The 23,019-nt window shown below is 31.6% G+C and overlaps 2 protein-coding genes across 2 annotated transcripts; both read right to left on the reverse strand.

Moving 5' to 3' along the window:
- Positions 1-3,128: 3,128 nt before the first annotated feature.
- LOC131935675 (putative ankyrin repeat protein RF_0381) lies at positions 3,129-5,937 on the reverse strand. The gene has a single exon (XM_059292193.1). The coding sequence runs from the start codon at positions 5,864-5,866 to the stop codon at positions 3,422-3,424; it is 2,445 nt and encodes an 814-aa protein (XP_059148176.1). The 5' UTR covers positions 5,867-5,937; the 3' UTR covers positions 3,129-3,421.
- LOC131935656 (ankyrin-3-like) lies at positions 5,907-7,970 on the reverse strand. The gene is made up of 3 exons (XM_059292175.1): positions 7,867-7,970; positions 6,026-6,932; positions 5,907-5,936 (listed from the first exon to the last, which is right to left on the reverse strand). Exons 2-3 carry the CDS (start codon positions 6,920-6,922, stop codon positions 5,907-5,909), a joined length of 927 nt encoding a protein of 308 aa, XP_059148158.1. The 5' UTR covers positions 6,923-6,932; positions 7,867-7,970.
- Positions 7,971-23,019: the final 15,049 nt, after the last annotated feature.

Genomic DNA, 23,019 nt, shown 5'->3' on the forward strand with positions numbered 1-23,019 from the left:
TCCGATAAAACCCGACAGTATAAATAATAGGCAGTATCTATAATATATACAATATTTCACTTTATCCATTCACGCATTTTTTTCCCAGTACTTTAAATTTTTAAAATTTACCATAGAGTTTCATAACTAAAACCATTGCGCACCTAATGAACGTGATGACGCGTCTATAATAGTGCTGAATAGTTGATTAAAAATTATAAGTAATAAACAGTAGGGCCTACATTCAGTGAATAAAATAAATAAAAGATTGCCTTTTATCAATCCATGCCAATTATAATTTTCTAACAATAATTTCCTCTTACACATCCGAATAATTTGCATTCACATTTTGCTAATTATATTATTGCAACACTAATTCCTTCTATGACGAACGTATATTTGCATTCACATTTTTTATTAGCGTGAGTTTAAATGTATTTTTAAATTACCTCCTTTGTCAAAATTAGAAAAGAGTTAAATTAATTTGATTTTTCTACCGTACTGTTATTATGTTATTAAAATGTATCCACTTTTTCTAGGAATATAAACGAAAATGATATTTGACATTGATCCTTTTAATATGTTTTAGCAATGTGCGTGTATTTAATATTTTCTTTAAGTTATGCAAAAGAGTAAACACAGTGGCAATTATAAAATAGCTCTATGCCGCTATATAAACAAACCCTACTCTAATACTTATAATAAGACACTGCGGTGCACTGAAAAGCACAGCATGGTGCGAATGTTTACTTTTATGGTTCCAAAAGCTATAGCGATGACGGAAGGAAGGACTGACACACTACCAGCAGCGTTATATTATAGATTTACGTACTACTAAAAAGAAGAAAATAAAACACCTAAATAGCGGCGTATGATTACGGCGCGGGTCAGCTCGTAAATATAATTCTCTTCATAGACAAGACGACGCAAGCCGAACATCTAACCCTCCTCCCGCCCCCACCCCGGCTCTCCAGGCATGCGAAACAGACCATATTGCCATCACCCCCTACCCCCTCTAGTATGGTGAGCTGTGCTTCACGATGAATGTTTACAATCGTAGAGTCGGGTCGAATTAGTGACGGCTATTAGGGGCAGAAATTTAGTTTTTAAACGATTTGAAACTATGTGTAGGTAAGAAGTTCTGTTTGATAATTTAATTGTGTACGTTTGTTAAAAAAGAGAGGTGAGCGAAAACTGTCATAGTTTCAGCGTTGATACATTTACATCGAGGGTAGTTCGGAGGGGGGATGGTGGGGGGCAGATAATAGCTAAGGTATTTTTGCTATTTATCACTTAACACATTTTGGTATGCCTGTTGGTGTGTTTCCAATAGAATAAATTTAATTTTTAATGATATTGATATTATACTGGAATTTTTTGGGGACTATAACGAGTAAATTTTTTCTTGGAATAGGATCACTAGTTTTGCTTGTCGCAGTAAAATTCTACGTATGATATAGAATAAGCTCTTTTTATTGTTTGTAAAGACAAATTATATCAACAATAACCTCTCGTCCAGTTATTGATAAATTAGGACTAGTGCTAGTTTAGGGCTAGTTTTAGGGTTAAATGTAGGTTTATAGCTGAGTTAGTTTTTTTTTTGTTAGGGTTGTTTTAGGTTTTTTGCTCGAAGTTTGGGGTTAAGATCAGGGTTCTTCAGCATCGGCGGTGGGGAGGGGGGGGGGGAATTTGACAGGGTGATAATGTCCTTGACCCGAAGCTGACCTATCATTTCCATCAATAGAACTAGTCTTGCCCAAAACATGAACAACCAAACGTCGTTGTGATAACCGAAAAAGGAGACTGGAGCAAGATATTTATTTCAACTAGAGGCTTCTGAAAAAACAGTTTCAAATAAAAGTTATTGACTATGGTTATTGAAAATTGACAATAGATCTTGATTGAATTGAAGATCCCAATGTTTTTAGGCAATTAAAGCTTTGTTATTTTGAGTGTTTGGTAACTCTGATTATCGATCATAGTATACTGTTCATGCCACAGTAAGGGATTCTTTTTCAAAATCATTCGCAAGACATCTATACATTCTGAGAATGAAACTTGTGATGGGATACCATGTAATTCTAAACTTTGAAGACCACTGGTCCACTGAACCTAATATCCATGTTTCATACATTGATAATGTGATGCCAAGATAAACATTTGAAGTCAGAAAGCCATTTATACCTACATGTGACAAGAATTGAACGCTGGCTACAATGCAAAACCAAACTTGAATAAAGGCAAATGGTAGCGAGAGCTCACATTTAAAGATTACATCAAAGAAATATCGCCTTAAGACCTGGTCGTAGAGGCAAGAATTTATTTCACTTCAACCCGACCAGAATTTGATAAATCAAAGGAAGAAAAACGCAGGATGTTATGCACAATGTGCAAAAGAAAAGATTGAGAACAGAGCGGACAATATGTATTATATCTGCCATGTTCGTGTATATTATAGAACATCTGGGGGGGGGGAGGGGGGGTCCGTATTTTCGTGACGGTGTGTGATGAGGGGGAGGGGGTTCAGATCGTGGGACGTCACACTTTTGCATTATAAAAAAGCAATGTTAGAAAACGAATTTTAGACGTTATTTCGCGTTTTAGAAAACTGTTTTAATAGGAATTTATAAAAATATTCTATTTTGACAGAGTTCAGACAAGATTTTGGAAAAATATCGATGTTTTAAGAGAAATTCAACTGCAATTTTGAGGGGGGTTGTAGACTGAGGTGTGACGTCATTTTAGGGGGGATGTCTGTCTTTTTGTGACGACGTGTGACGGAGGGGAGGAAGGGGGAGGTAAAACGTCAAAAAAAACCGTGACGTCATTTATGGGAGACCCCTTTAGAATAAACTTATTGACAACTCACAAAGCAACCTATGTTCGATAATTTTCCCCTGACGCCCATATATGTCCCATGCTGTATCTCAAAAAGTATTTAAGATATTGGAAAACCGTTAACATTTTTTTAAAAAATCTACGTGTCATTTTACTACTAAATGTGTTCCCAGATATTTGAAATTATGCCTGCAATCCATGTGGCCCTGAAAGGGTTAAACAGTTTTCTACCATAAAAATAATAAACACAGCAAATATGTAATAAATGAATTGATTATTTAAAAAAAAACAGTCAAAAACTACATCTTATCAACAATGTTTCAAATATATCTTTATGATTGATCCTGCTAACAAAAATAATTTGAAAAGCTTAACGGTTAATGGGGCTATCAATTAGTATTTGTGATAAAAACATATGTTACAAGTAGGCCTATAAGTAAAAAAAAAATGAAGTATGAAAAGTTTACAGCGTAGCCATTCAACACAGTGGCAATAGCATAGTAGAAAAGTATCTAGCATTACGATCCTAGCATGTTTACTATTCAACTACACTAAAGAGAAGATCATTGTGTAGGGTTATGGCACAGGTTAAAAAACAACCGTGTCAAAACAGTGATATTTTCGACCATTCACTGACAGGGAGTTTTGCTATTGGAGTTTGGAACGTCAAAATACTTTTGAGTTTAGGCGGTAAATGTATCTGTGAGAGTCTTTCATTTCGATCTGGACTTTCTCCCAACGTTGTTGAAAATGTTATTAAAGCAAGTTTGAACAGTGACCAGGGTTGAGACATAGCTGATTTGACAATTTTAAAAATGTCAGCATTCAACGGCCATTGATTATTGGTGCCAAAGCGGCGGTCCTTCAAATTGATTTTGCTCAACTCACTCAAATTTTTCAAATCATCGAGGGTCATATATGATGTAGCTATAAGAAACTTCAATAAGTCCACTTTTTCAAGATGAATAGATAACATTAGGGCAGTTAACTTAGGCGTGTTTTGATTCGGCGAAGACGGTTTTAATACTACTCCGTTGTATATCAACATACGAAGAAAATTGAAATGACCAAACCGGATAATAATTTCATATGTTGGCCTATACTCCTCTGCCTTCAAAAGCCAAACCTGTTGTTTTACGCCCCCTAGTTCATGTTTAGAGAGCAAATGCCGATAATTTACACCTACCAACGGATTCACTCCTGCTTGAAGCAACATTTCTGAATAGGTAACCCTCTGGTAATCGCACTCTTGCAATACGCAGTGGGTTAAAGCTGACCTTTCATCTCGGTCATTAATTTCAAGGTCGGCACCATACCATATGAAGTATTTTAGGAACTTTTCTAGAAAAATTTCATGTTTAATTAGATAAATTAGCGCTGTCTGACCTTTATTGTCGGTTAGATTGAAATTAGCGCCATAATTATAGAGGATTTCAAATACCGAAGAATTAACTCGTATACCAGATGCCATTTCAATATCTGTAACATTAGTTGACGCGGCCATTACAGGTGAGATTCCTGTAGATGATAATTTATTGACATCGGCTCCAGCTTTTAATAAACGTTTAATAATCTTTATTTCTTTAAGACATGCTGCGAGAGTTAACGGCGGCAACAGTTCAGGAGTAGCTTCGTTTATTACTGATCCTTTACTAATTAAAATATCAACAGATTCTACATCTCCTCTACATATAGCTGTATGTAAGGCTTTTATGCCACAATGGTTTTTCGAATTTATTTCCGCGCCTGCATCTATCAAAATGTTTAGAATGTCTTTATTTCTGGCTAACATTAAGGGCGTGTCTCCATCGTGACTCTGATCATTAACATTACATCCAGCTTGTATTAAATGCCGCACTATTTCAATGCTAGATTTAAATACTGCGAAGTGTAAAGCAGTGTATCCATTATCATTGTTTACATCGACACTAGCACCACAGGACAACAATTTGAAAGCCATATCTTCACGTCCATTCTCTAATGCAAGCATTAAAGCCGTTTTGCCAGTACTTTGGATTAAGTAATCTTCCACAGAAGTAAAGTTGGTATCCAAAATATGTATATTACTTTGTCGGTAAGAATTTAACTTACGACGTTTGGATGGCAGTGATTCTAATCGCCCATCTTTAACATCAATTACATCTGATATGTGTGGCATATTCAAAATAATAGTCATAATTTTATTACACTGATATCTTGCTGTAAAATGCAAAACTGTTTCGCCGAAATTATTCCGCATTCTTACATCAGCACCGGCATCAAGTAATCTGTGAACGATATCTAAATTTTCTTGCAGAACTACATAATGTAGAACTGTGTTACCAGATTTGTCTGCAATGTTAACTTTAGCTGCAGGAACAAGGAGTGCTTGTAAAATTTCCGCCTCCACTGAGATGTTTAAGTCGGTCTGTGTGTCTGTACAACAAAACAAGTGGGCTGCTATATGTACGGGCGTTTTATGATCCGAGTTCTGTATGTTAACATCAGCTCCAGCTTCAAGCAACAATTTTACCTGTTCGAGACGTCTAGTTTTAACACAGTAATGTAAAACAGTTCTTCCCTTGTTGTTTGCGAGATTTACATCAGCTTTGTTATCTAAAAGAAGCTGTAAAACTTCAGTGCTTAGTCTATCATTCATATGTTTCATAATATACTGGTGGTTTTGTAAAGACACAGTAGACTGTCTATCTTGAAAAAGTGAAGATATCGGAAGTGGACTCTGAGCAGCACCCTGATCTTGTGCAATGTAGACGGCAATATGCAGACATGTATTGCCGTCGGCATCTGTTTGTTTTAAGTCCGCTCCTTTCTGCGTAATGCTTTTAATTATTTCAACATCCCCTAGCTTTATTGCCTCTAACAAACACGGCACATGATCGTTGGAGCTAACATTAACGTCTGCACCTTTCTGCACTAGAAGACTTGCGATCTCTTTACTCTTGTTGTTTAAAGCTAACGATAAGACTGGATTCTTCTCTGTATCGAGAGCATTTACATCAGCGCCATGGTCTATAAGTAGTTTCAGAAGTTCTAGACTTCCAAACTTCATAATATCCACAATTGGTAAAAGTCCAAATATGTTCGGCACATTAACTTTCGCACCGGCTTGCAGAAGACAGCTTATCGTTTGAAATAGTTTGTCGTTATCTACACAACCGCTGTTAGCTGGCATACTTTTTTCAACTTTAAATTTAGTTGATTTGTTCACCACAAATCTAACAGCAAAATGTAGGGGTGTTTCGCCATTACTTGTTTCTGCATTGACGTCAGCACCAGCTTCTATCAACTTTTTGACAATTTCCTCTTGAACGTACTCCGCGGCCATATGTAACGGTGTCAGCTTGTTTTTCCTAACAAAATTGACATTGGCTTTTGCTTGAAGTAGAATATCTACACATATTAAACTTTTATAATATATAGCTAGTATCAGTGGCGTTTTGTCTTCCTTAAAAACCATGTTTACATTAACTCCTTCCTCTATCAAATGCTGCAATACATATTTATTGTTATGTGAATTGGTGTATGTTGATTTATGCATCAGTGTTATATAACTCCCAGCTTTAATGAGATCTCTCACTAAATCTAAGCGGTTTTCTTTAACAGCACGATATACCCCCGTACGGCCATTCATCTCTTTCTGTTTATTTTGAGCGATTTGATAATTTTCACCTTCCACAACGTAGCATAACAGGCCCTTAGCTCTTGCTATTTCTAGGGCTTTAATCCCATTTATACAAGAAAGAAAAGGCCCACGCCGAAGTAACTCTTTTACTGTGGTACTAAGCCCCCGATCGACGGCAAGGGACAATGCTGTGTAGAAAGATCGATTTGATCGACTAATGTTAAGATCGGCACCTGCTTGTATTAGAACTTTCTGAGCCCGGAGATTTTTCCTTTTTATGGCTATCATAAGTGCTGTTAGCCCACTGTCATTTCTGTAATTGATTTCCTTATCATCGATCGCCAAGCCCGACAGCGCAGCTTCATAAACTTTTTTGACTGTAGCGTGATCGACATCTATTTCGACAAGATCATCATAGTCTTCTGAGAAATAAACTGAATTATCCTCTTCATATATAGAATACTCTCTCACATATAGATCCATATGTCCAAATCTGTAAACATTCAAGTTGCATTTTTAAATAAATGCTCTTATTACTAAACAAAACATTACTTTTATAATAAGAAATGTGTAACATTTCTAAAATTTTACATACGTATTATATATATATATATATATATATATATATATATATATATATATATATATATATATATATATATATATATATATATATATATATATATATATATATATATATATATATATATATATATGAATATACCGTATTAGTTGATGTGTGTCTAATATTGACATACAAAGCGTGCTTTATTTATATCTAATTTGTGCTGCTGTTTCCAACTTTGCTGCTTAATTTGTATTTGCTTTTAAGTTATTCACAAATTTAAACATGATACAATTATCAAGTTCGAATACAGTATTCTGTCACTAAAGGAATATGTTTTTAGCGCAATTTCCATTCTGGAGAATTGCGATTATTAACTCGTCATTTCTGGGAATGGATGGATGGATGTCCGCAGCTTTAAGTCGTATCTCCTCCTCAACGAAGCAATATCAAGGACTAGTTCCAAAATCAAATATGTTAAGCAAGTTCCAAGGATGATTGTGGGCTAAACAATTCCCGGAATTCCTTCCTGGATTTCCCGGAAAAGCCAAAAAACCTCGAAAAAATGCAGTTTTTGGCCCGTATCTCGGCAACCAGACCACTTAGCGACTTGAAACATTTACCAATCGATTTCGGCCATAATTTAGAACAATATTGCCGAAGAAAGTTTTCAAAAATATCCTTTCGTTCGGTCACACAATTTTTTAAAAAAATTACATAAACACCTAAAAACCGATCGTTCTCCTAGCTTGAACGCACCACATCTATTTTTAGATAACATAAGGAAATTGCGCTTAAATTGTCACTAGACTTTTTATTAACTTGTTTTTACATAAGACACATATTATTGAGCCATACTTACTGTTCACACAGCTAAGCTGATTAAATTATGTTTTTTATTTCCTTTCTTAATAGATTAATTGAAGGCGAATACTTGAAAACATTCTTCATTCTACTTTAAAACCTACCAGAGCTGTGGGACTACACATGTGTAATCTATGTCGTCATAATCGTCATGGACACCCGTAAACAAAGCAGTATAGACAGTCTATGTCCTCTCAGACAAAAGTGAAAGTGAAAGTAACGGAAAGAGATTTGAAAATTGAAAGGTAACAACCGGCTAGACATTTACGCAGTAAATAGACAAGGACATTCATCGTAATTAACACACTTATTTTAAGATAATCTCACGTTTATTTCCCTTTAGGTTAATTTAAGAAAAACATAATTTTGCTTAAATACGGCTCATAATCTATATTTGAAAGAGGTACTGGAAAATGTTTAATGATTTATTATTCCCATTATTAAATTTGATCTGGGTGAAAATTAGCTAGACTTAAAATAACTTGAATTCTGAGTCAAAATAATACAAAAAAATTGTATGTACGAACATGCTACTTACCTAGACCACATCTTCCGTGTTGGTCTGGCGACAGATATTTAAAAGTAAAAACCCGTATATTTTTTATCTTTTTCATTATGTTTAGAATAAACAAGTCTTTATAGTCATACCTATTTTTCATGTTTCATATGTTTTCTAGACCTTTCCCCATACATTATTCGTTACATTGTAAAACTACGCTCAGTTATATAGTAAACACAAAGAAAAGCAATACATTATTAAAATATGTTTTAATATAAATCTGTTAACTATGATGTTTTAAAAATATATTTATTTCACACACGTATTGCGTAACCTAAAGTCTTATGAGAATATAGTTAATCTTATGTACATTTATTTTTTATATATATATCTATAGGAAACATATTTTATAAGATCAGTAAATTTTATTGAAATTTTTAGGCCTCAATACAATTATTTTTATATTTACATTACTTTGACACAATGAATATGGTATCAACACTTGAACTAGGTACCACATATGTAAAGATTTACATAAAACATAGGTTAATAATTTGTTTATAAAAATGAACAATATATAACTTTAATTTGATTTTTAATATTTCCTAAAGTGGTGAAAATTCTCAATTCAATTAGGAGGGACACATTTTTATTTTCATATAGAGCTTGGTAAATTTTTATTGTGTGATCTTTACATTGTATCATATTTACAGTTGTGTGGCTAACATGGTTTAACAGTTCTCTCAACAAATTGAACTGAAAAAGAAAGTTACGTATGACAAAACGTCGGATATATACATCATGTAGCGGTTAAGTTATAAGAAATTAACCTCTAAAATACACACGGCATCTCATATAACTGAAAAACCCCAAAGTTAAACTAATAACTCGTTTTATTTAAATAAACTTCTAGATATACTAAAAAATTATAGAAATGAGCAATATTAGAATATAACTAATGTTGTTGAAAATCAATTGTGTCTTTTATATCTTTTGCATTTATAGAAGACCAGAAAATAAAAACTTAAATAGCAAAAAATAAAGTTGCAATAATCTTGTTTTTTCTGACAGCTATTTTCGTTTTATTTCTGTTCTCAGCTTTAAAACTCCTAATACTTCCGTCTTGCTCCCAAGTAGATTCTATGTCTTTCCTAGACAACATTTTTCTTGCCATTTGCAAATACCTTTAGAATGTCAGAATAAGTTCATTACCATTCTTCCTATAATCTTTTCCATGTTTCTTGTAATGTGAAACTGCAAGCATAGGATCAGCATAAGTTAAATTGTTCACCTTGGCTGAACAGTGTATGTTCACTTGACAATTCAATAGAGGCGTAGCGACCCTTCCCGGCGCCCGGGGACAAACTTTTCGATTTGCACCCCCCCCCCTCTTCGAGATTTCGATTTGCACCAACCCCCCTCAAACTTTCAATTTATTTTTCCAACTCATTTTGGCGCCCCCTAAGGTCGGCGCCCGGGGACATTTGTCCCCCCCCCCCCGCCCCCCCACCTCGCTACGCTACTGCAATTCAATAAATCTGTTACATATTTCTTTTAACTCTTTGCGAAGTATTTCAAAAGCTTTTTCAAATCTTTTGTTACGAATTTCACTTTTTTAAAAAGTTATGTCCATTAAGGTTTGCATTTTCTTGTTTATTTGTAGTCTACCTTCATTTTCTGATATTATATCATCCTTTACCTGTTTTTTAATCTCATTAATTCTTTGTTTTGTTGCGTCAGCTCTTTTATCATCTTCTTCTTTTAATTCAGATGATTTTTCATGTAAAAGTGTTGCTGCAAATTCCATCACAGCATCGAGTTTCTCAAACGTTGTTATACCCAACAACTTAGCTATCTCTATGCCTAGATCTATAAACGTGTTGTTGAAATTTAAACAAGTTTCACTTAATATTTTATACAGCCTGATTATTTGAAAAGACCTTAGATCTTTCAATAAATTTAAATCATTTAACAAACATTTTTCAAGCTTCGATAGCTCCTCACTAATTTTTCGTTCAGCGTTGACAAGTTCTGTATCTAGAAAGAAACGATATTTTTTTGCTGTTACTTCACAAAACAATTTTAACCTTGCATAATCTTTAAAGAATAAAAAAGCCACGGTTTATTTAATGTTTTGCTGTACATTAGTATCGATTTAAATGTCAAGGAGACGACTACACACGCAAACTAATAAGCAAATAAATAAACTAATGACCAACAGTAAGGAAAAAAAACGGTAATACAGGCAATACATTTTTGAAACATAAATTAAGCAAGTCAAAGATAAAATAACAATGTTTTTAATACATTTTGAAACTACTAGTTATACATTCTGTTTTTTGACACTTTTGTAGACAAAATTAGACTGACCATGTTTTTATGCGTGTTTGATTTTGATCAATACATATGAAAAAATAAATTGAATGAATAAATAACTAATATACACATTTTTTGTTTTGTATCTTTCTTCTAGAAATACGATCAAATAATGTTTGACAAACATGTTATACGAATGATCCAATGTATATATATATATATATATATATATATATATATATATATATATATATATATATATATATATATATATATATAGATATAGATATAGATATAGATAAAAACATTTTTAATATATCTTGTATCATCGTGAAAATATAAATACTACATGAATACATTTTTCAAAGCTAGTTTTTCATTTTTTTTTGGGCAGTGATCACTTGAGAAACCCTTTTGTAATCATCGCATTTTCCATAATTTAATCCCAAAACATAAGATTATTTTAATCGGGCGATAGTTCTAAATCCAATGTTATTAAAATTAAGGCTTTTTATGCGAAATCGATAGGAAAAATTGCTTTGCAGTTCTCTCTCTCTCTATGTGTGTGTGTGTGTGTGTGTGTGTGTGAACACGGTAACTTGAATACTTTTACAGCTAGGTTGATGAAATACTATATATAAATATGACATTTTATATATAAATTTTACATCAAATGTGTAGATCCGTATCATCTTTTCTGCCATTTTCGTTTACCAGAAGTGGAACTCATTCTACTTTTTTTTTCAAAAGCCTTTAACTTGAGTACTGTTTCACATCGATAAACGAATTTTCACAAATAAGTAAAACGATCTGATTCCCTGCCGTCTTTCAAATTCTGAGTAATTTCCATTGACCGTAAGTATTACTTTACGCTATTGCCGATTTCTCAAAAAACGCTTATAAATTTATAAAGTACTAATATTCCGCACTATTAAACACATGTCGTTAACTGCTTACTTGCAGCGCAATTTTTTTTCTACGCTATTCCACTCTATTTTATAAAGTTTAAGTATGCTAAAACGTATTAAAAAGCATGTCTACATCCCGAATTGACATCCCCATAGTGTTATATAAAAATGTAGGAGAAAGTTTAGGGGAGATTACCTCCGCTTTATTAATTGTAAGATACTTTATTTATCTAATGTAGCTAGGCGTGGTATTTGCTTTGAGTATCGTAGCTAAAATTAATGTGTCGCAATTATAAATCAACTTCATATATAATAATAATTATTATTATTCATAATTATCACAACTTGAATTAAATACTATCCATTACAACATAATTATAGATAGAATGAAAATAATTGAAAACAAAATATTTCAATGTAAATATCTATTTTTTGCATTTTTACATTACAGTTTTATTTAAATTTTTCTTTTATTATTGATTCTCCTAAATGTATAATTGTTAAAACGTATTGCATTAAAGTTTGATATAAGTTTTGTAACACTAAAAATGATAATATACGAAAAAAAAATGAAGTTTAAAAAATCGTTACTGCTTGGTGAGAGAGGGTTGGTAATGATATACCCATCCAACCTAACGGTAAAATGAAACAGAAATATTAGTAGTCACAGAATATTATAAATTATAATATTATTCTTTAAATTATTTTACTCTCATTCTGTCATATATTTCCATTTTGTAGTTATACCCAAATTATCATTTTACTAGGAGCACCGGCATTAAATTATACATCAAAAGAGAAATAATGATAACCATTAACATTGTAAAATAAATACAGTACGCATATATAGAAAATGATTATAAACAATGGTTATTTCTTGAGAGTTGCCCCGATATAATTGTAGGTATTTTAAAATTCTTATAAAACGTGTCTCAAAAATGTATAGAAGCGAATTATCGCTTATCCATGTCGCAAATGTGTTTGAGAAATGTTAGTAGCTTTTGTATCCAACCTCCTCCCAACACACAAAATCAACGTTAATTATATATGAAACCCAATTATTTTCCAGGATATGATAAAGAGAATTTACTTCTGAAAGTCAGATTCGTTTTGATTGGTGGTTGAATAATTTCTTCTTTTTTTCATCAGTTTTGTTAATATAATATAGACTTTACGCTAATTAAATTATTAATAATCTATACACTGCCATGAGAATTGTATTAAATCATTAAGGTAGCTGTAGTAGTAAACACGTCGTCCCAATCGAACAGAGGCCGCCGACAAGAGCTTTCTTATCGACTGACCTTGGCTTAATTTTTCCGTTTTCATTACCTTCTTATTCTTTCTTAATGTAATATTGAATACGATTTCCTCCAACATTATTAAGTACTACTAGTCGATATGTTATGCGCCATATGGCTCGTTGACTCAGACTTTAGTCTGCTTTTCAATCTGGTTACGTTATTACAGGCTTTGTCTATTAAAAACAATCTGCAAGGATTCAGCTTTTGATTTATTTTCGTTTTTTTTTTCTTTCCTATGCGAAAGATGACGAGGGTGATCTGCCTAGGGTTTAAACTCAGGAATTTTAGAGTTAGCAATCCTATACGTATCCATGTATAACCCATCTATCACCTGCTTCTCCCCAGTTTGTTCGACGCATGCTCCTTTTTCACGAAATTTCTTGTTGTGGTTGTACTAGGCTTCGTAATAAAATAATCAAATTATCGCCACTTGCTTGGTTAAATTTCAGGTTTACAAAGTTTTTGGATAATAGGCTATCTGTAGTACTCCTTGGTACTTCATCTTTGTTCTTAATTCTAGTGTTGGAAAGGATTAACTCTAATACAATTAAATAATACGTGTTAACTTATTAGGCGCCTTATAAGCCGTTGACTCCGTTTTCAGCCTGCTTTTCTTTTTGAATTTGTTTCCATAGTTTTTATTCAAATAAGAACAAAGTACAAGTATATGTTTGATTTTGGAGTTGCCTCTCCTAGAAGAGTTACTGTCCCCAGCTATCGAGCCTTATGTACCCGAAGATTTGAAGTCGAGACATTTCGGTTTGCCAACCATGATCTTTTACCGACTCGACCACGTCGACCCCGTGACCCAAAGATTTGATAATTACAATACGATTTCGATAAAGGATCAAAATTTCTATATTAAGTGAAAACAATACATTTGCAAAACAAAAAAGTAAATGTTTAATATAAAATTTTAACTTACTTGTAACTAGAAAAATTTATAAAGTAGTTGTACATTATGATGAAACAGCTCAGTTGATTTCGGTATAAAAATACATTAAAGTTATTTAATTAATAATAAAAGCTGATAAGCAATATTTTTAAAGTAATAGGGAACCAAAATTTAGTTAGCTATTCAGCGTGACAGTTTGTATTTTTCAATATCAACAACAAAATACATACTCATATGCATTCAAACTAAAAGACTGTTATCAGTATAATACATTTGTATCTTGTTTTATTATGTCTAATCTTTCAATTCTTATGTTGTTTCATTTCTTTTAGTTTCACAATATAAAAGTCTTAAAATAAAAGAACAAAATGAATTTTCGAAGAGAAAACATAAGCCTTCTATTTAATTACACTCAATGGAATGGAAACAAAGAACAGTCAAAACAAGCATTATACATTATTTCTGATGATGTTTTCTACATTATAGACATGTTCTTGATGAGATTTCTTATTGAAGTTCTTAGTTTACTTGGAATTCTTGGAAACAGTGCCACAATAATAATTTTAGTCTACAACGGCTTTGATTCATCAACAAATGTTGCGCTGACAGCTTTAGCAGCATCGGATTTGTTCTATTCAACAACAAACTTGCTTATATTTATGTTCAAATACATACAACTGTATATGTATAATTACGTACATTTGTGTATATTTCTGGAATCAATGCTCTATCACAATAAGTATTTATCTGGTTTCTATTATAGCCCTTGAGCGAATGATTGCTGTCTGGTTTCCCTTCAGTGTAACCCGCATCATTACACCTTTAAGAATAAAATGTATTATCTTCACTATTTATTTTGCAATGTCGCTTGTTACTCTACCGTTTCAGCTCATGTTAAGTATAATGTGGACTAAAATAGATGAAACCAATTTAACCATCGCTTTTGGAGTATCATCTGAGTTTTACATAAACAATAAGTACTTCTATGAATCATATCGTAAATATTTCCTTCCTACCATCACCGCCTTTGTTCCAGCAGCTATAAATGTCGTGAGTTCTTTGATGATAGTAATAAAACTAACCTTATCAACAAGAAATGTTAAAAGCCTGTCTTCAACAAAGGCATCGAATAAAAGAAAAAATGATATAAGATCTATTGAAATAACTTTAACACTATGTTTCACTTTAGTCGTCCTGGTTTTAATTCCATCAAATACTTTTGATATTATGTTTTCCTACGGCGATCCTTATGTGTTCGATCAAAATGCTATATTGACAGTTCGGTGGATTCTCTATAATATCTACCAGCTTAACTCTACTCTTAATTTTGTAATATATGTAAAAATGAATTCCAAGTTTTCAAGAGCTTTTAAAATGCTTTTATGTTTTACAAAGTAATTTAGAACGTGAATCGATATTTTATCTAATTTTCAAACATAAATATTTCTAAATTGGTAAGATAGATTAAACATGCTTAAATTGTAATCTTAGATATAGCCTTTGTATTTTACAAACAACGAGGAATTTGGGATTTTTATTTTGCCTTAGCACAATTAAAGATCGCAATAAAATTTGCTCTATGCCTAGTAGGCTACATGCTAAAAAGAAGCAATAGACTTTAATACACATATATTATTTACTAAACGTGTCGTTGTAGCACAGCTTGGATTGGTTTCATAAAGCTTACTTATTATAAGTACAACCTTTTCGGCTCGAATAGAAAATGTTTAGGACCCCCTGTGGTAGGAGCGTGCGAGTCATGGTTAGTTCCGTGTTGTTTTTTTGTTGTATAACTTACCCCAAATTCGAATGCGCGTATAGCAGTATAGAGTGTGAACGGTGTCTACAGTTATCTTGGTTAGAGTGAGCAAGTGGAATGTTAAATAAAGTGCTATAAACATAAGTATAACAGATGTTTGAATGTCATACCGTGAAGAGAAAAAAATGGTCAATCCGGAAATAAAATTATAATATGATACAGTTATAAAATATTTATAATTTTGTGCACGCTTGATTTTAAGCGTTTTAACGGGCATCCAAAAGTAAATAAATAATCAATATTTTATTACGTTTTTCTAGGAAAGAGTGACGTAAAATTGTATTTATTTTTCGTTTTTATATATCTTTCGATTATTTACACTTTACATACATTATTTTAGAAAGATAACACGACGTGCATTTATGTAATCAATGTTGTAATAGCCAAAGCGACATTTTTAAAAAAAATATATTATCACTTTGCTATTAGTGCGTTTCAAAATTTGAGTAGCTGTATGATTTATTTTTAGGGTACTTAAGTCGCTACAGTAAGAATTCTCTGCTTTTTCCTACGGACATTGTAAGATAATTGTTTTTTGTAATAATATTTGGCTGCTTCATTTTGGATTAAAAAATAATTTTTTTAGCTTTTAAGAATTATCTTCAAAATATTTTGTTTAAATGGTGTTTTTGGGAATTCGACAAAAATAAATTCAAAATGACTAAGGTGTTTTACGTTTCTTCAATTCAATTAATTCCAAACCATATTTCCTGATATGTCAAGATTTCTAAAAACAAAAAAAATAATAATTAAAAGTAAAATAATTAAAAAGACTTTATATATTGAATTTAAATAAATAGAAAAGAAAAGCGTGCCTATCCCAAGAAGTATAAACAATTACTGCAATTAAGAAAGCAGTCTGTGTATTTGGTTAAATTATGGTACTTTTTAAATAAATATACTCTATAAAATTCTTCAGCATCTTAAGCTGATTTTGTTTTGAAAATAACAAACGTTTTATTGTTTTAATAAGTATTGTAAAATTTAGGGCTCATAAAACGTAAATAATAAAATTTATAGACGCGCTGATTTGGTAGATGAGAGAAGATGAAAAAAAGATTAAATTCGTGCAGTTATAAGAATAAATCTTTTGATCATTGCTAATTAAAAGCGCTGGTTGGAAAAAGAACAAATATGAGCACGCAAACGCAGACAGTAAGAGTTAATTTAACTGATCTGATATCTTTCACTCTTTTAGACCACGCACCCGATGAATACATTAGCTTCATGTTTTTGTAAGATAGTGTTAGTTTTATCGTGATTATCAGTGTGCTTATTATTTTGATAGATGCTAGAAAAATTATTTCCAGAATGCTAATAACTCATTGGCTGTAAATAGAGAATATTTTGCTCAACCCAAAATTAGATAAATAACTTACAGCAACGGTACTGTTTGTTCCGCTATAAATCAGCCACTTTAAACGATCCATAAAAGCTCTAGGGATATATACTAAGCCATCCAGAAAGTAAATATCAATAACTATACATTGTATTTTAAAAGGCGTAAACACTGTTGAAGACATAAAAGAAAAACAAACAGCTATTATTTTTCAACGGCTATCAGTGTCACCATGTGAATACTGATACACACAGCTTATGTATCAAATAAAAAAATACAAAATATACGGAATCTACGAGATAAGTTGTGTTATTGAGAAAAACAAAACAAACACAGCCAGTTCAGTTAAATTAATGTTACGTTTGTCATTTAATCCATTGTATGTTAAAATTATATTTGTTATCACATTTCCGACTACTCCAAGAAAAATGAAATAATTAAAATCAGGACACGGGCAACTACAACTTCATTAGAAACGTCACACATTGCGTTTAATACTTTGGTATTTGGCAAAGGCGTATCAGTCAAGTTTTTGTTGTTGTTATTTTTTTAACAATTACTATACGAAACTTAACCTCTTTTAAAAAGATAATATAGTATCGCTCTAAAGAAGTAAAACCAGCTACATTGTGTTACTGAAATCCTTTACTTGTCAACTTGTCTTACACATGTTCATTAAAATTGAGTAGCCTACATTAATTCAATCATATTATACATGAAATGGTGAATAATAGGAAGTTTCAATACATTGTCTTAACGCAATAAGAAATATACATCCAACAAGTAGTTAATAATTATGTATGTTTGAATTACACACTTAAAATATTTATAGGTATTTATGTAAAAAATCCACTTTAAATTAAAGGTGTATCTAATATAGAATAACGAGGTAATTGTATACATATCTATAACGGGGTAAATCCTTAGGCTCAAAATTGCAGAATACAGTATATAGGTAAATTTTTTGCTGAACATATTGTAAATGCCACGTTTTTTAACAATGCCAAACTTTAACAAATGGATTTTATAAACTAATTGTCTACTTTTTAAAAAACAGCATGTATTTTAAAACAATTATTGCCGTTAGATAGAAGAGACGAATATAATATATCATTGTAAAACTCCAATCGATCACTTAAGTATGTTGGATGCTAATATTTAGTATAGTTTTGTTTGTAGGTTGACGTAAACATTATTGATAACATTAGAGAAAATGTTATAAGCTAAGCTTTAAATTATCTTCAGAAACTTTGGGGGTGGGGGGGGGATATTGGGTAATTGATGACAGTAGTCAACCAAACTATGTACCTTGTTATTTGTTGGTAATTATATATTGTCAGTTTAATTGCAGCTTAAATGTATTAAAACAACGTATTTTGAACAAAGTATGATAATTTTCTTATTTCTTGTGCGTGCTTGCATTTTCCTATGTATGACCATAATCCCTTTTTTTCAAATTTTCAAAAATTGTAACTTATTAACCATATTAAATAATAATTGTTCTTCCCATTAAACTCTTTCAATAATACAGGCTAAGTTACGGGATTAGTTACATTAATATAGCGCGACAAAACGGACAATAGGAGTAATAAAAGTGTGGATAAATTAACTGTTACACATGTATGTGATGTATTCGAATATTTACTTTTAAACTGTATTTTGAAAACACGTTAAAGTATATCAGACTTTTTAGAAATACGGCCTATGTCAAAGTATATATATATATATATATATATATATATATATATATATATATATATATATATATATATATATATATATATATATATATATGTGTGTGTGTGTGTGTGTGTGTTTGTTTGTGTGTGTGAATAGCAAGACTAAGACGTAAAGTTATATTGAATATAAAAACAGTTAACATGGTAAGGTTAAACCAGTAGGCCTTTAATTATCCACATATTGACAATCTAAGAATGTTAGCTGTAAGTTATGTGGTTTCCTTTCTTCATTAGAACTTATCTTAAACATTATAAATGGCCAGTAGTGGGAGACATACTTCGGGCGCTAGGTAGATAGTGTTTTTTCTTAACCAAAACCAAAACCAAAACCAAAATCAACACTCAACTTCAGATTTGAACGAAAAATGATTTTGATCCTGAATAGGAAATTTGACTAGAAATAAAATACACAATACCACCAAACGTAATCCTGATACTAACGCTTACTGTAAATATTACTACTGTTATTTACCTTCTATATCTACATTTACTTATAAAATTAGAGAATTAAAGTAGACGTTAATTTATTGTTTTTTCTCTATTATCGAAGTAGTAGCCACACCCTTAAACCTTGCACATAAACTTAAACGTGAGAAAAGTCCCATTCACTCATTTCCATGGTTAAGGGGGAGGAAGAAGGCGGAGGATCAATTGCATTAATTAAATTACTTTTTTTCCCAGCAAATCACTTTTTAATTCTGCTATGACTGAAAATCAAAGTTTTTTTAAAAGGAGAAAGCAGCATGTCGGAAAACAATGTGTTGGAGATTTCTACAGAATCATTCGACGCTTTGGCAAATTTTTAAAATTGTTTTCTAATTCACGTCATGTGTGTGTTTGGGATTGTAGGAAATTCTCTCACAATCATCATTCTACTTTACAACGGTTTCAAGGTTGCTACAAATGTTGCACTCTTCGTGTTGGCTGTATCGGATTTATTTTATTCGGTAACACAGTCGTTATTAAAAATTCCATCACTGATCTATTTGTTCAATTTCGAATTGGCTTACAACGTTCTCTCTTACTTTTTGGTGAATATCTACTCGTGGAATCAATGTGCGATCAATATCAGTGTAGATATTGTCACAGTGGTAGCTTTAGAAAGGATGATTACCTTTTGGCTTCCTTTTAAAGTTTCAACACTAATATCACCAAACCGAATGATCTGCATTATTGCTGCAGTATTAACTAATATAGTAGCACAGTGTATTCTAGAATCTTTATCAGTGTGTGTCACACAAATTAATATTGGAAATAATATTACAATAACTTATTATACAAATACACAATTTTATTTAAATAATGAAACATTTTATTCAATGTATTATAAATTCTTTAAACCTATAGTAAATATAGCTATACCTACGGTTTTTATCATTGTATGCTCAGTAATGATTATATTCAGGTTAACATTGTCGTCAAGAAACCAAAAGAAAATGTCTGTATCGGCCACTGAAAAACGAGTGAAAGATTTAAGGTCCATTAAAATAACGTTATCGCTTTGTTTTTGTTTAGTATTTTTTGTAATGATTCCCTCAAACTCATATGAACTATACATAAGATTGACCGATAATTTACCTATTGGTAAAAGGCTTTTATCAGTAATTCTATTTTTTTACAAATAATTTATCAGTTGAATGCTTCTGTATAATTTTTTAATATACGTCACTTTTAATGCCAAATTTTATAAAATTTATAAAAAGCTGTTTTCGTGTGCCAATTAAACTGCAAATGCGTATTTTTTTTAATATGACATCGACACCATACATGTGTTATTACATTGCAATATTAAAATATTTATACTAGCAATTATGTGTGGTTTATGGCATTCCTTCTAAACATCTAATGCGATACAAATGTTTATTCATTCATTTTTTTTCTTTGTTTGTATTAAAGTGTTTAACTATACTTTTTTTTTACCTTTGACTTTATTATTCTTAAGCTCTGAGGGTTATCATATTAAAGAAACAGGACATTTAGAGGTCATCCATTTATGACGCCAACACGGAGGGTGTAAGTGTGGGCAGAGGCGTAGCGAACTTTCACGGCGCCCGGGGACAAACTTTCAATTTGGCGCCCCACTTGGGAGCAAATTTTCAATTTGCATCATCCCCCTCATACTTTTGATTTGCACCCCCGCCCTCAAACTATTTATAGTGCGAAAATGCAGCTAAAATGACATTTTCCAACCTATTTTGGCGCCCCTTAAGGTCGGCGCCCGGGGACATATGTACCCCCCGCTACGCCTCTGAGTGTGGGGGTCCAGCAAATCGACTTTCGTGGACCGGGATGGTGTGTGAGGGGTAGTGACCATGTGGATGTTCAGATGGTTAATTTAATGTCGCGATGCCTACATTTTATAACAAAAAAACCCTCGTACCCTAAGTGTGCAAAGTGATATTAAGACAACATTGCTCGTGTTAAGAACACTTCATTGCAACGTGTAAATAAATAACTGGATTTATACATACACATGTTATTTTAACGATTTTTTACCTCCCTACCCAACGTTACCTAACTTTACTAAACCCTAAACCTAAACTGACGTTAAACCTAACACTATCACCCCTCTAAAACTGTATTAAAAAAACAGCATTTTTTTCAAAAATATATGAGCATCGATAATGGGGAGGGGGGGGGGGGGGGGTTGAAAGGGTGTTGTGTGGACTTCATAAATTGATGACTCTTATAGATATCCCTGATCTGTTTTCAGAGATAAATATTGCCATGCATTTAGCTATTGTTTTCTTAGAAGCGATTCGATGTTACATCAAAATACGAGTGTAAAAAGGAAAACATTTGAAATAAAACGAATTAATAGACTAGGCTTATAATAACCAAGAAGTATACACATTATATCAACATTTTGCACATATTTTTATTTTTTTAATTTCAGTCATTAGTTTTATTTAATTATAACATATTTAAATGGTGTATTGTATTCGTAATGTAATGTTTAGATTAAATACATGTGGTCACTACTTTTTTGTTAAATTTAACATATTTTATATATAATTCATATATAAATAATTCACATATAAATAATTGTTAACCTATAGACACAAATATTATATAACCGCCCATAGCAGTACTGGTTGCAATGGAAATCACGAAAAGTTGTGAAAAATAACACCTTTTCAATTTACATATACGTCTTTTATATAGGAGGCCTAGTATCTAACCCCGCACCACTATCTGCATCTTAAAACCTTTACTATAAACAATCACATTATATACCTGGTTTAAGTAATATTATTCTATTGGGTTTAACAATGAAAGCGGAGATCAAACAGATTTGGGCAATGTTTGTCATACAATGTATTTTTGCCACAAATAATTATTAAAAGTAGTCATAACGTGAACTCGTATGATTTAAATGAAATATACACTATATACGAATATACTAGTGCCTTCACCAAATTCCGGGGATAGTTTCAATTTATATGGATAAAAAAACCGGTCTTAGTTGCGTTGTTTTTACTTTTGTACCCCACTTCAAATAAAAATATCTACATTTGAAACAAGGTATCAATTTGCTACTGTAAAAAACAAGCTGTTATAAATATAAGAATAGAGTTTACTTTCTTTTAAAAATCATAAACATCTTTACAATCAACATAGAAGACATTACGATGAAAATTTAAACGTCGAAAGAAAAACGTATTAAAACGATGTACTTAAAAAAAAAACAACACATAGTGTAATTTATTGAAAAATAAAAAAATTTCATGTCATTTTTTTGTTTTTATACTTTTCAAAATAGAAAACTTGAAATGATAAACGCATATAATACAAAATCCATCAAATACAGTTTATTTTTTTTTAAGATTCCTAGATCACATTGCTTTAATTACATTCTAAAATGACATTTAAGTTTGGTATAAAAACGTTCCTACATGATAAAAACTACTAACACCGTCTAAAAGAGGTTAGTTGATATACCGATTGTTAAACATAATAGGAATTTTTATACAGATAATCTAAGAATAAATCAGAGTGATTTTTTTTTCAAAATGAGATGGATAATTAACTGCTTGATGGAGAATTGTATAATCAAAATAAATGTTTTCTAGAAACTACTAATTTAGCCATTCTAGCAATGTAATTGTTCGAATTATAATTTATTTTACAGTTATTTTTTGGGAAACCATTTTATGTCTGTGTAGAAATGTAAAGATTTTTCCTGCTTAATTATTCCTTTGAACATTTCAAAATGATATAAATTGTCGTGATTTAATTATTGTTGATTTTCTTTTTGTTCTACATGAGCACATAAAAAAAAAATCTTTTTCTTAATTTTTAATTTCAATACTTCTTAAGATTCTGATTTTA

This window comes from Physella acuta, unplaced genomic scaffold, assembly GCF_028476545.2.
Source record: "Physella acuta isolate Inbredline_101_S28 unplaced genomic scaffold, ASM2847654v3 ptg000151l, whole genome shotgun sequence".
Classification (NCBI taxonomy): domain Eukaryota; kingdom Metazoa; phylum Mollusca; class Gastropoda; family Physidae; genus Physella; species Physella acuta.

What these genes read in the sequence shown, in the direction of transcription:
- LOC131935675 (XM_059292193.1), bottom strand. Translation starts at nt 5,866, where the DNA reads ATGAAGTTTGGAAGTCTAGAACTTCTGAAACTACTTATAGACCATGGC.
- LOC131935656 (XM_059292175.1), bottom strand. Translation starts at nt 6,922, where the DNA reads ATGGATCTATATGTGAGAGAGTATTCTATATATGAAGAGGATAATTCA. An exon ending in ATTTTGCTGTTAGATTTGTG is followed by an intron (nt 5,937 to 6,025) that starts GTGAACAAATCA and finishes TCAAACGATAAG; the next exon opens with CTGTCTTCTGCAAGCCGGTG.